The sequence below is a fragment of the Caenorhabditis elegans genome, chromosome V (assembly GCF_000002985.6).
Source record: "Caenorhabditis elegans chromosome V".
NCBI classification, from domain to species: Eukaryota; Metazoa; Nematoda; class Chromadorea; order Rhabditida; family Rhabditidae; genus Caenorhabditis; species Caenorhabditis elegans.
The window spans coordinates 14,741,344-14,755,000 of NC_003283.11; the positions used below are offsets into that span (position 1 = coordinate 14,741,344).

The 13,657-nt window shown below is 42.4% G+C and overlaps 3 protein-coding genes, 1 non-coding gene and 1 pseudogene across 5 annotated transcripts; 1 reads left to right on the forward strand and 4 right to left on the reverse strand.

The window, feature by feature from the left end:
* Nucleotides 1-231: 231 nt before the first annotated feature.
* Y50E8A.19 lies at nucleotides 232-4,020 on the reverse strand (annotated as a pseudogene). Its single transcript has 2 exons — nucleotides 3,963-4,020; nucleotides 232-3,916 (listed from the first exon to the last, which is right to left on the reverse strand). Coding segments are annotated over exons 1-2 (3,743 nt in total).
* Nucleotides 3,365-3,443, forward strand: Y50E8A.21. The gene has a single exon (NR_069996.1). It is a non-coding gene; the product is annotated as an Unclassified non-coding RNA Y50E8A.21 (non-coding RNA).
* Nucleotides 4,021-4,340: 320 nt separating the features above from the next.
* On the reverse strand, nucleotides 4,341-7,365 carry lipl-8 (Lipase; the record flags this gene model as incomplete). The annotated part of the gene is made up of 7 exons (NM_074240.2): nucleotides 7,288-7,365; nucleotides 6,742-6,844; nucleotides 6,474-6,693; nucleotides 6,176-6,428; nucleotides 5,457-5,615; nucleotides 5,210-5,409; nucleotides 4,341-4,536 (listed from the first exon to the last, which is right to left on the reverse strand). The coding sequence occupies exons 1-7, from the start codon at nucleotides 7,360-7,362 to the stop codon at nucleotides 4,341-4,343; spliced, it is 1,206 nt and encodes a 401-aa protein (NP_506641.1). The 5' UTR covers nucleotides 7,363-7,365.
* Nucleotides 7,366-7,567: 202 nt separating this feature from the next.
* On the reverse strand, nucleotides 7,568-7,744 carry Y50E8A.22 (uncharacterized protein; the record flags this gene model as incomplete). Its single annotated transcript, NM_001374921.2, has 1 exon — nucleotides 7,568-7,744. The coding sequence occupies one exon, from the start codon at nucleotides 7,742-7,744 to the stop codon at nucleotides 7,568-7,570; it is 177 nt and encodes a 58-aa protein (NP_001362185.1).
* A 1,265-nt stretch (nucleotides 7,745-9,009) lies between these two features.
* Nucleotides 9,010-9,114, reverse strand: nspa-10 (Nematode Specific Peptide family, group A; the record flags this gene model as incomplete). The annotated part of the gene is made up of 1 exon (NM_001029084.3): nucleotides 9,010-9,114. One exon carries the CDS (start codon nucleotides 9,112-9,114, stop codon nucleotides 9,010-9,012), a length of 105 nt encoding a protein of 34 aa, NP_001024255.1.
* Nucleotides 9,115-13,657: the final 4,543 nt, after the last annotated feature.

The following is a 13,657-nucleotide window of genomic DNA, read 5'->3' on the forward strand; positions in this document are numbered from 1 at the left end:
TGAATTTTGGCGAACGAATAAAGAAAAAAAAAGCTTGAATTTTATGTTCTTGCTGTTTAAAAGTTACAACACGAAAAAGTACACGTTTATTTGAAAAGAAAATGAAAGAAATGACAAATGAATGTACCGGTCAAAATCAAAGACACAAGCAGAAATGAGAAATGGGAATGATGTTGCTTTGAGAAATTTGATCAAGATATTTTCCTGAACTGACACTTTGAATTGAGAAGTGTTTAAGCACGGTGACGAGCAAAGCGGCTACCAGAATATCCTCCCGATGATCCTCCGCCTCCTCCAGCAGCTGAACCTCCCGACGATCCTCCAGAATATCCTCCACTAGATGGTGCTGGAGCTGGAGCTGGAGCTGGTGGTGGCGGTGGTGGCGGTGGTGGCGGTGGTGGTGGAGCGGCAGATCCTCCGGTATATCCTCCCGATGATCCTCCGCCTCCTCCAGCAGCTGAACCTCCCGACGATCCTCCAGAATATCCTCCACTAGATGGTGCTGGAGCTGGAGCTGGAGCTGGTGGTGGCGGTGGTGGCGGTGGTGGCGGTGGTGGTGGAGCGGCAGATCCTCCGGTATATCCTCCCGATGATCCTCCGCCTCCTCCAGCAGCTGAACCTCCCGACGATCCTCCAGAATATCCTCCACTAGATGGTGCTGGAGCTGGAGCTGGAGCTGGTGGTGGCGGTGGTGGAGCGGCAGATCCACCGGAATATCCTCCCGATGATCCTCCGCCTCCTCCAGCAGCTGAACCTCCCGACGATCCTCCAGAATATCCTCCACTAGATGGTGCTGGAGCTGGAGCTGGAGCTGGTGGTGGCGGTGGTGGCGGTGGTGGCGGTGGTGGTGGAGCGGCAGATCCTCCGGTATATCCTCCCGATGATCCTCCGCCTCCTCCAGCAGCTGAACCTCCCGACGATCCTCCAGAATATCCTCCACTAGATGGTGCTGGAGCTGGAGCTGGAGCTGGTGGTGGCGGTGGTGGCGGTGGTGGCGGTGGTGGAGCGGCAGATCCACCGGAATATCCTCCCGATGATCCTCCGCCTCCTCCAGCAGCTGAACCTCCCGACGATCCTCCAGAATATCCTCCACTAGATGGTGCTGGAGCTGGAGCTGGAGCTGGTGGTGGCGGTGGTGGCGGTGGTGGCGGTGGTGGTGGAGCGGCAGATCCTCCGGTATATCCTCCCGATGATCCTCCGCCTCCTCCAGCAGCTGAACCTCCCGACGATCCTCCAGAATATCCTCCACTAGATGGTGCTGGAGCTGGAGCTGGAGCTGGTGGTGGCGGTGGTGGCGGTGGTGGCGGTGGTGGAGCGGCAGATCCACCGGAATATCCTCCCGATGATCCTCCGCCTCCTCCAGCAGCTGAACCTCCCGACGATCCTCCAGAATATCCTCCACTAGATGGTGCTGGAGCTGGAGCTGGAGCTGGTGGTGGCGGTGGTGGCGGTGGTGGCGGTGGTGGAGCGGCAGATCCACCGGAATATCCTCCCGATGAACCTCCGCCTCCTCCAGCAGCTGAACCTCCCGACGATCCTCCAGAATATCCTCCACTAGATGGTGCTGGGGCTGGAGCTGGAGCTGGTGGTGGCGGTGGTGGCGGTGGTGGTGGAGCGGCAGATCCTCCGGAATATCCTCCCGATGATCCTCCACCTCCTCCAGCAGCTGAACCTCCCGACGATCCTCCAGAATATCCTCCACTAGATGGTGCTGGAGCTGGAGCTGGAGCTGGTGGTGGCGGTGGTGGCGGTGGTGGCGGTGGTGGTGGAGCGGTAGATCCTCCGGAATATCCTCCCGATGAACCTCCGCCTCCTCCAGCAGCTGAACCTCCCGACGATCCTCCAGAATATCCTCCACTAGATGGTGCTGGGGCTGGAGCTGGAGCTGGTGGTGGCGGTGGTGGCGGTGGTGGTGGAGCGGCAGATCCTCCGGAATATCCTCCCGATGATCCTCCACCTCCTCCAGCAGCTGAACCTCCCGACGATCCTCCAGAATATCCTCCACTAGATGGTGCTGGGGCTGGAGCTGGAGCTGGTGGTGGCGGTGGTGGCGGTGGCGGAGGTGGTGGCGGTGGTGGTGGAGCGGCAGATCCACCGGAATATCCTCCCGATGATCCTCCACCTCCTCCAGCAGCTGAACCTCCCGACGATGCTCCAGAATATCCTCCACTAGATGGTGCTGGAGCTGGAGCTGGAGCTGGTGGTGGCGGTGGTGGCGGTGGCGGTGGTGGTGGCGGTGGTGGTAGAGCGGCAGATCCTCCGGAATATCCTCCCGATGATCCTCCACCTCCTCCAGATGAAGACCCTCCTGAGTATCCTCCTGAAGATCCTCCACCTCCTCCAGCAGCTGAACCTCCCGAAGATCCTCCAGAATATCCCCCACTAGATGGTGCTGGAGCTGGAGCTGGAGCTGGTGGTGGCGGTGGTGGCGGTGGTGGTGGAGCGGCAGATCCTCCGGAATATCCTCCCGATGATCCTCCACCTCCTCCAGACGAAGACCCTTCTGAGTATCCTCTTGAAGATCCTCCACCTCCACCGGCAGCTGAATCTCCCGACGATCCTCCAGAGTATCCTCCACTAGATGGTGCTGGAGCTGGAGCTGGTGGTGGTGGTGGTGGTGGTGGCGGTGGTGCGGCAGCTGACGAGTATCTTCCTCCACTACCACCAGATGATCCTCCTCCGCCTCCTCCTCCTGAAGCATAACCTCCTCCTGACGATCCTCCACCTCTCCGGATGCGTATCCTCCAGATGGTGCTGGAGCTGGTGGTGGTGGTGGCGGTGGTGCGGCAGCTGACGAGTATCCTCCTCCACTACCACCAGATGATCCTCCTCCGCCTCCTCCTCCTGAAGCATAACCTCCTCCTGACGATCCTCCACCTCTCCGGATGCGTATCCTCCAGATGGTGCTGGAGCTGGTGGTGGTGGTGGCGGTGGTGCGGCAGCTGACGAGTATCCTCCTCCACTACCACCAGATGATCGTCCTCCGCGTCGTCCTCCTGAAGCATAACCTCCTCGTGACGATCCTCCACCTCCTCCGGATGCGTATCCTCCAGATGGTGCTGGAGCTGGAGCTGGAGCTGGTGGTGGTGGTGGTGGTGGTGGTGGCGGTGGTGCGGCAGCTGACGAGTATCCTCCTCCACTACCACCAGATGATCCTCCTCCACCTCCTCCTCCCGAAGCATAACCTCCTCTTGACGATCCTCCACCTCCTCCGGATGCGTATCCTCCAGATGGTGCTGGAGCTGGAGCTGGAGCTGGTGGTGGTGGTGATGGTGGTGGCGGTGGTGCGGCAGCTGACGAGTATCCTCCTCCACTACCACCAGATGATCCTCCTCCGCCTCCTCCTCCTGAAGCATAACCTCCTCCTGACGATCCTCCACCTCTCCGGATGCGTATCCTCCAGATGGTGCTGGAGCTGGAGCTGGAGCTGGTGGTGGTGGTGGTGGTGGTGGTGGTGCGGCAGCTGACGAGTATCCTCCTCCACTACCACCAGATGATCCTCCTCCGCCTCCTCCTCCTGAAGCATAACTTCCTCCTGACGATCCTCCACCTCCTCCTGATGCGTATCCTCCTCCTCCTCCCGAGGATTTAGCGTATCCACCTCCTGACGATCCTCCGCCTCCTCCCGAAGCATATCCTCCACCTCCACCTGATGGCTTTGCGTATCCTCCACCACCTCCGCCTCCTCCTGATGGCTTAGCATATCCTCCGCCTGCTCCACCACCTCCTCCTGATGCGTATCCTCCACCTCCTCCTCCTCCGGATGCGTATCCACCGCCTGATGATCCTCCACCTCCTCCGGATGCATATCCTCCAGAAGATCCTCCACCTACACCTGTAGAGGCGTATGGAGCCGGAGGTGCCGCAGCAGAAGCATATCCACCACCACCAGGAGCCTTCGGATATCCTCCTCCACCTGAACACATTCAATTATCAATGCAAAAGAACAAATGTCAACTCACCACCTGCAATGACACTGTGGATTAGTATCACAGTGGAATAGAAGAAGACAGTCTTCATCGTGAGAAAGTCTTCGTTGAACTGTGTATTCCCTTCCTCACTTCATTCCCTTTTATACTAACAACTATTTATTTACTACCCTGGTATGGATGGTGTGAAAAAACAAGTTCTCGAACTACGAATCAGATAGTAAGGGCATTCGTTCTGTCGTCCTTTGACCCAAAAATGATAGTCATCTGGTCATAAAACTGGTAATTCTGGCTTTTCGCTACTGAACAGTTTGTTGAAAAGTTTATGTATCATACACTAGAACTGTCCACTTCAAAGAACTTGCATTTCGAGAATAAATATTTATTTCAAACTCAAAAGTTAAAATCAAATCAACAACCCTTCTTCTTCAATTCCTTATAAATTCTATATACAATTGGCTTATAAACTTCATCAGTTGCACGTAATCCCAATATAAAATCAAAATGAGTGAAATGATCTAGATCATAACTCTCAATAAGTCCAGGACCCATCTGTTTCATTATAATTTCCCGTACATCAACTTCATCGGTGATTTGATCATCTTTGCTGAAAAATGAAAAGGGAAATGAATCAATGAAGCAAATAATTTATTCATTGTTTTAACTGTTTTACTCGCTGCCTTTCAGAATTTATTTGTGACGTCAATGGAAATAGAACTAATGAGTGAACACTAGTCGAGACAGAAATAATTAATACAAATGTTCTGTCTTATGCTAAGCTGCATTTTCTTTTTTCGGTGCTACCTACATTTTGAAAGATTTTTTCGGAGAAAAAATATCCATATTAAATATCAGCCTATGTCAAAGAAAATAGGAAAAATTGTTATTGAATTTGAAATGGAATACGGAGAGTAAAATTTTTAAATTTTTCAATCAAAGTTTTGGTAAATTGCCAAATTTTCCAATAATGTGGACTTTTTAAATAAAACCATTGCAGCAGTTTTGAAACCCTGGAATGATTAAACGCAATTAAAATATAAAACTGGTGAAAAAATTTTATCGACTTCCCAAATTATGACAAGCAAAAATTGAGTTTCCGCCATTTTTTGATTTTTTTAAAAAGGTAGTTGTACATTTCTCACACTAACGAAACTTCATCTTTAATGAATTTTTTATCAATTTTTATGTGGTATCACATTAATTTGGAAATCCTATTCCACCGCTCTGCCGAAATACTGAATTACAGTATAAGTTTAAAATATAGGTATCTGAAAAATTACCTAAAATACAAGATAGTCTGGGCTATAATGTTTCCAATTTCCAGTCTTGGCGCATCCTTCTGCCCGTAAGCAATCAAATTTCTTGCAGTTCCCAGATCTAATCTTCTTAATTCATGATACTTAAATATCTGCATCCAATGTAACAGATTCAATGTAGATGTCGCAGATGGAAAATGACTGAGAATGATTGGAATTCTTGACTGAATATTTTAAAGTTTAAGCTGATACATTATAAGGAGGAACTTACATCATTGACCTGGCCGAGTGTCTCAATACCAGCTGCAACTTTGAATCCAGCCGAACACAAAAATGTAAAAAATTTAGAAGAACAAAAGTCGGCGAATTTCGAAGCAATTGCTCTTGGTATCTCTACAGGAAGAATCCCGAATTTTCCATCAAGTGCGAACTGAAATTTGAAAATCAAAAACTCATTTCAGGTTTAAGACTTTTCCGTGAGGAAAATAAAAACTATCTAAATTAAGATCACATCATTTGTACACAGCAGTGCTGTGCGGCTCTTGAAAAAAGTCGGCTCTCGGATAGCGCCGAGAGCCGAGTCGGAAATTTATTTCGGCGCTCGGCTCGCACCGAGAGCCGAGTTCACATTTGGAGTCGGCTCTCGGCTCTCGCCAAGAGCCGAAAAAGCTCCAAAATGCCTGCTCTCGGCTCGCGCCGAGAGCCGAGAGCCGCACAGCACTGGCACACAGCATGCACAAGCCTAGATCTGGCTGGAATCTTAAGAATGAAAATGAATTTAGAACAGAACATTTGAGAGCAGTTTGTGATTCTCAGTTTAAAAAATTATTTTGAGAAAAAAAAGGTGAATTTGCTTAATAAAAAACCAAGATAATCACTGAAATTTTTTCTCAAGTTTGAAAAAACATCTGAAAATCTGGTGCTGAAGCTACGCCATTTTTGAGCTGAGATATCAAAAAACGTCACAAAAAACCTTTAATTCAAGATTACCTGAATCAATGCTTGCAAATAATTTTCTTCCAGTAATGTAAATGGCATCAATGGCTTCATAAATCCAGCCGTTGGACCCAATGCGAAGAAAACTCGGATCTTGCTCTGCCACGTGACGTCTGCTTCAGCAAGTCTTGCAAACATGACAGCTGTGCCCTGACTGTGACCAACATAAAACAACGACTCATGTCTTGTATAATCGAGCACATATTCAATTTGTTGACGGAGATCATAATGAGAATGCTCGTATAAGCTGGAATTAATTCGGGTTACTTGAAAAACTCGAAAGTGAAGAAACCTGAAATTCCAAAAGTTTACTCCATTAGTGCTGAAGCTAGTATGATTGAGTCCGTATTCAGTTCCTCTGATATTTCCAAGCCAAACATCAAATCCAGCATCCGCAAAAATGTAAGCGGCGCTTTGAGATGGAAGATTGAGAAGAAAATGGTATGAGGATCCAAATAATCCGTGCATAAAAAATACTACAGGCCGTTTTGAACATCCAAGTATTGATCTATCTTTAAAAAAGAAATTGATATGTTCTGTAATTTTAAAATAAAATCTACCATCTCTTCCAACTGGAATTCTCTGAAGTTGTACAGTATATCCATCATCAGTAGTTACATAATGTTTTTCAACCGTATATCCATAATGCGATATTGTGTCTGCCTGCAAACTTTAAGATAATTTTCTTTTTTTTTAAATCTTTTTAAAATATAAAAACTTCAAATGTTTATTTTATTTTCTATCCACAACAATGAAATATGTTGAACGTATTTTGTCACATGACAATTTTTTTAAAATTCCAAGACGAGATATAAGCGGGAAAAGGGGGAAACAATTAGGGAAAATACGGAATTAATATTTAAAAATGTAAACAGAAACATTATTGATCAAGTTTTAAATGTGCTGTTTTTAGTTTTCGGTAAACATTTCAATTTTGTATCAGAATACATAAAAATTTCTCCATTTTCAGAATTTTCTATGAAGTTTAAAACATTTCTGAAAATATCATTTAAAATTTTTTTTTTGTGAATACAATAACAGACATTGCGATTTAACTGTGCTCTTTTCTGTTAACTCCATATTGTCTCTACAAACCAATAACTCACCGCATCTAGTGTTTCTTCAATCTCCTTTCCGAAAGCAAAAACTATGAAAAATATAAAATTAACCGCTGTCCTCATCGTTCCTTTCAAAATGACTCAAAAAGAACGGTTAGACTTTTTTACTTCGGTACCTAAATAATTAATGTTATCATTTGTTTTGAACTCAACCCACAATGTTTGCAATATGACTAGCTTCCTAGTTCAAAAATAAACAGAATTATTGTTTTTTTTTCATCTTTGCCATTTTTTATGTTTAAAAAACATAAACAAAAAAATAAACAATTTATTTTATCAGTGTAGGGTTTTTGGTTCCAGTATCCTTTTCAGAAGTATTACTGGATTTATGAGTAGATGCTACAGTAGTAGGAACAACACATTTCAAAGTGTGTACTGGAATTATTAAGTCGGAAGGCTTCGATGATCGTGAGCTCCATGTAGCCATTAGTAAGAATAGATTCATGCCGTCTGAAATAAAGTTGAATTTGCAAGAAGTATGGAAAGAACAACATATAAACAGTAAAATTGTTTAGTAGAAGTTTGGTTTGCGAAATAAGAGTGAGCAAAAATCCGGTTGACTTTCAAAAAAGTCTTTACTAAATTCATGTGACAAACAAAACAAATCAATAAAAACAATAAGGATAAAAGTTTTGATAAATTTCCAAGACTTCAAAAAACAATTAGGCTTTTTGTGACATTCCGGGCATTTCTTCAGGTTTGAACGTTTATATAAAATGTTTAAATAAAAGTATTTAAAACTTAGTCAAAATATAAGCATGCATAAAATACTCGTATTTTTTGGTCAACTACCAATAATTTAAAGTAATTTAATCAGTAATTTAATCAAAGAAGAAAATTCAGAACATTTTCGAAATATTACTGGGGGTATTCGTTTTCAGCACCGAATGAGTAGTTTTGAAGGGTGCAAAAATTAAGTAGAACCTCAAAACACACCGTAAAAAAAACACCGAAAACTTAAAAAAAAAACTTGCCCACCCATTCTCTATATACAAATAGTGATCTGTAAGAATCAAAGCATAAAATACTAATTGATAACTTGTTTTTAACCACTGCCCTTACTACTTTGACTTTCCATAGATCATACAGTTTACATTAAAATGTTCTCAGTTCAAATTGACAACAAATTAGCAATGATTTCATTGTAAGAAAATCAAATATTGAAAATGAAATCATAACAAAAAAAATAAATTTCAGAATATCTAGGTGTTTCCTTTCAAAACAAAGATGATCATATTGTTTTTGTCGGTTATTTTATAGTGTTGATTCTCGACTGTAATGATAAATGTCTGACAAAGGGAACTATTTGTTGAATAGAATAATAAGTTTGAAGATTGAAGACCAATAATAAAAATAAATGAAACGATACGGAACACTTTCCACTTTTTTGGTTGCAAAGTTGTGAATTACTTGCATGTGGCAATTCGTGAAATGTTCGGTCAGCACGGATTTTGTAATGAATCATTTTTCCATCAGTCTGAATACTTTGCACAACGATGCCTTAAACCCATCGCAAATCGATTGTTGGCTATCAGAATCTGATATTAAAAGAACTCCAACATTTAAATACCACACATTACAATAGTTGAAAGAAACAACAAAAGAAAAAAAAAAAGAAAAAAAAACAAAAGAAACAATATAAAATATCTTTTATTAAAAATATGAAATTGTGTTAACCAAATTTTCTTGTGGCGTTTTTCTCAGATCGATTTAGATGAGATACTCTATGGCGCATTTAATGCTGAGTCCAATCCAAGCCATTGCAGTGTAGGCGCGAGTTGAAGCAACAAGGACGGCAGTGTAGATGGCGTTCATCTTGAGGTGTTGTTGGGAGAGTTGTTGGGATCGAAGTAATCGTGATTTAAATGAAATCCTCGTTACCCCCCCCCCCCCCCCCCCTTACAATTTTATTCCAATCTGTGAAGCCAGAGGGTAAATTATTCTGTGAAGCCAGAGAGTAAATAATACTGTGAAGCCAGAGAGTAAATTATTATGTGAAGCCATAGAGTAAATAATACTGTGAAGCCAGAGAGTAAATTATTATGTGAAGCCATAGAGTACATTATTCTGTGAAGCCAGAGAGTAAATTATTCTGTGAAGCCAGAGAGTAAATTATTCTGTGAAGCCATAGAGTACATTATTCTGTGAAGCCAGAGAGTAAATTAATCTGTGAAGCCAGAGAGTAAATTATTCTGTGAAGCCAGAGAGTAAATTAATCTGTGAAGCCAGAGAGTAAATTATTCTGTGAAGCCAGAGAGTAAATTATTATGTGAAGCCATAGAGTACATTATTCTGTGAAGCCAGAGAGTAAATTATTCTGTGAAGCCAGAGAGTAAATTATTCTGTGAAGCCAGAGAGTAAATTATTATGTGAAGCCATAGAGTACATTATTCTGTGAAGCCAGAGAGTAAATTATTATGTGAAGCCAGAGAGTAAATTATTCTGTGAAGCCAGAGAGTAAATTATTATGTGAAGCCAGAGAGTAAATTATTATGTGAAGCCATAGAGTACATTATTCTGTGAAGCCAGAGAGTAAATTAATCTGTGAAGCCAGAGAGTAAATTATTCTGTGAAGCCAGAGAGTAAATTAATCTGTGAAGCCAGAGAGTAAATTATTATGTGAAGCCAGAGAGTAAATTATTATGTGAAGCCATAGAGTACATTATTCTGTGAAGCCAGAGAGTAAATTAATCTGTGAAGCCAGAGAGTAAATTATTCTGTGAAGCCAGAGAGTAAATTAATCTGTGAAGCCAGAGAGTAAATTATTCTGTGAAGCCAGAGAGTAAATTATTATGTGAAGCCAGAGAGTAAATTATTCTGTGAAGCCAGAGAGTAAATTATTCTGTGAAGCCAGAGAGTAAATTATTATGTGAAGCCAGAGAGTAAATTATTCTGTGAAGCCAGAGAGTAAATTATTCTGTGAAGCCAGAGAGTAAATTATTATGTGAAGCCAGAGAGTAAATTATTCTGTGAAGCCAGAGAGTAAATTATTATGTGAAGCCAGAGAGTAAATTATTATGTGAAGCCATAGAGTAAATAATACTGTGAAGCCAGAGAGTAAATTATTATGTGAAGCCATAGAGTACATTATTCTGTGAAGCCAGAGAGTAAATTAATCTGTGAAGCCAGGGAGTAAATTATTCTGTGAAGCCAGAGAGTAAATTAATCTGTGAAGCCAGAGAGTAAATTATTCTGTGAAGCCAGAGAGTAAATTATTATGTGAAGCCAGAGAGTAAATTAATCTGTGAAGCCAGAGAGTAAATAATACATATTTTACTCTCTGTGGCTTCCCACCATATTTTACTCTCTGTGGCTTCCCCGAACAGTCAACCTGGCTCTACTGCAAATTCTCCGGTCCCACTCAAACGGCCAAAAGGACGTGTACAAAGCCTATCATCTGTACAGAACTCTTCTGGAAACCTGGACATCAATGCAATTATCAAGCGTCTCCAACTGCTCGAGAAGAAAGTTGAGGAGCAAGATAAAATTATCAAGGAACAAAACAAAATGATCAAAGAGCTCCAAGTAACTCAACACTTTCCTGAATTGCCATTTTCCCAACCGAAAAAGGCAAAATGTGCCCTATACTCGGATATCGTCAGAGAAGATCCCCACGCAAGAAATGCTCAGGCCCTCAACCAATTCGCGTCGGATTTGCGCAAGCTGGACGTCAAAAGCGAGTTTGCCATAATCGAAAATTTGCCTGATGATAAATCAAAGAATCGATCTCCCACTGATGCCGCTTTTATCAAAAGTCTCGGCAGCTCTCCGGATCTTCCTAAGCTTGTAAGCTTCTTCCGTATGAACTGCAAAAACCCGGATATTATTGCTCGCCCTCTAAAAGTCAAATTTGCATCGGAATCTCAACGGAACTCATTCATTCGTTTATCCGTCCTCAAGCGCCCCGTCCAATCAGATGCCGTCGGGATATGTGATGCCAGAGGAATTAATTACACTGAAGAAGTTGAGATCCAAAGTGTTCGATGCCAACCGTGAAGCTGGTATAATTCGATATTACGTACGTGATCTGGAAATTGCTGAACTGAATAATCCACGTCCTCTTCCTGCTCTTCAAGATCCACAATCTTCGTCCACTACTACCATCGAGCCGTCACTGACTGCATAGGAACTCGGCCACCGGAGCACTCCACAAGTCATTAATAATACAGAATCATGGTTGTGTCCTCTGGTGGCACCTAATGCTTCACCTGTTCTACCGCACAGCCCTATCGCTCCTGAAAACATAACAACTGCTCATCCACTTATCGGACTGTACGTCGTTCATCCTAAAACCTCACATTCGGCATCTGCAACGTCAACCAACAATAATCGTGCTACTAGGAGTCTACCAAACACAAAGTTCAATGCTCACCGTTCCTATGCTCCTGATACATCAACACTGACTTGTGTCCTCGCTAACATTCGATCAGTGTCTACCGTGGAAAGAATACAATTTGTGCATGATTACATGCAAGTATCGGAAATTGATGTTCTATTCGTAACGGAAACCTTCCTCACGTCTTCAACACCTTCATCATTCTGCTCGTCAAAAGATATTCTATGTCACCGATCGGATCGCCAAGAGACACACCTAAGTCCCGAGGAGGTGGCGTTGCAGTTTTCCACAGGACATCTCTGATCCTAACAAAAATCGATTCGCTGGAGGACAAATATTACACTAAACACTACTGTGACATACTAACTATCGAGCACAATCCATCAAGCTCAAGATTCATCCTGATCTATAGACCTCCAGACACGTCGTCTTCTCAAACTTCAGCACTCTATGCGAACATATCGGAGCTTCTCAGTAGTTGTGTGAGACGCAACTATGTGCTCGGAGACTTCAATCTACCAGGCATTCATTGGTCGGAATCTGTGCGTCTACCGGACTTGCTGCATCATAATCTCTCAGCTCTTATGATCTCCCACAAGCTCACACAGGTAGTATACAAACCCTCAAAAGTGGCGCTATCAGGATTGGAAAATTTTCTGGATCTCATATTTACCAACAGTCCAATGTCAATTACAAATGTCGAATCCAAACCTCCACTGTTGTTGTCGGATCACACCTCCATCAAGTTCACATTGGAAACAAGCACATCAATTGATTTGCCGCCCCAGAAGAAAGATACCAGAATTCTTCTCTTCCGTAAATGCAACTTCCTAGCCCTCAATCTACACTTGCTATCATTCAACTGGTCGCGCCAATTTGCATATTTTTCAAATAGTGAAACAAAACTGATTCACTTTCTGAAGATCTTCAACGAACTCATACGGGAATATACACCAAGTATCAAGCAACGGGCAGGCATCTCATCAAAATATAAGAACAACTTACGCAAAAGGATTAAGAAACGACGCTCCATAAATTCTACCGTCGATACGAAAACAGCTGTGAAAGCACGATTACTTGCTATCAGAAAAATGTTGGCCAGACGTGAAACTCAGATCATCGACTCAAAGAATAGCCAAGAACTGTTTAACCTGGTGAAACAGCGAATATCAAAGCCAAATGCTATCACAAGTCTTCTGATCGAAGGACAAACGACCACTGATCCACTGGAAATTGCAAATGAATTTGCAAAAACATTCGCCAAAGCATTCACTCCTTCCTCGGAGCCGTTTCCAGCACTTCCTGCTCAGAAGCCATCAGGAATCACTCAGGAATCACGGATTTTTCGCCAGTCAATATCCACAGGATTATACAAAGGTTGCGACCGAAGATAGGTTACTCACGAGATCTCGTAAATTTCTACGTGGTCAAGAACTGTGCCCCTGCGTTAACAATCCCACTGTCATTGTTGTTTTCGGAATCCTACGATTCAGGATGATTCCCGGAAATTTGGAAGACGTCTGTTGTCATACCAGTCTGTGGCTTCCAACCATATTTTACTCTCTGTGGCTTCCCACCATATTTTACTCTCTGTGGCTTCCCAAAAAAAAAAAAAATAAAATAGAAAAAAAAAAATAATAATAATAATAAAAAAAAAATAGAAAAAAAAACAAAATTAAAAAAAATTAAAAAAATAAATAAATAAATAAATAAAATAAAAAAAATAAAAAATAAAAAAATAAAAAAATAAAATAAAAAATAAAAATAAAAATTAAAATAAAAATTAAAAGTAAAATTAAAATTAAAATTTTTCTCTGTGGCTTCCCACCATATTTTACTCTCTGTGGCTTCCAACCATATTTTACTCTCTGTGGCTTCCCACCATATTTTACTCTCTGTGGCTTCCCAAAAAAAAAAAAAATAATAATAATAAAAATAATAAAAAAAAAAAAAAAATAAAAATTAAAATAAAAAAAAAATTAAAAAAAAATAATAATAATAAATAATAAATTAAAAAAAAAA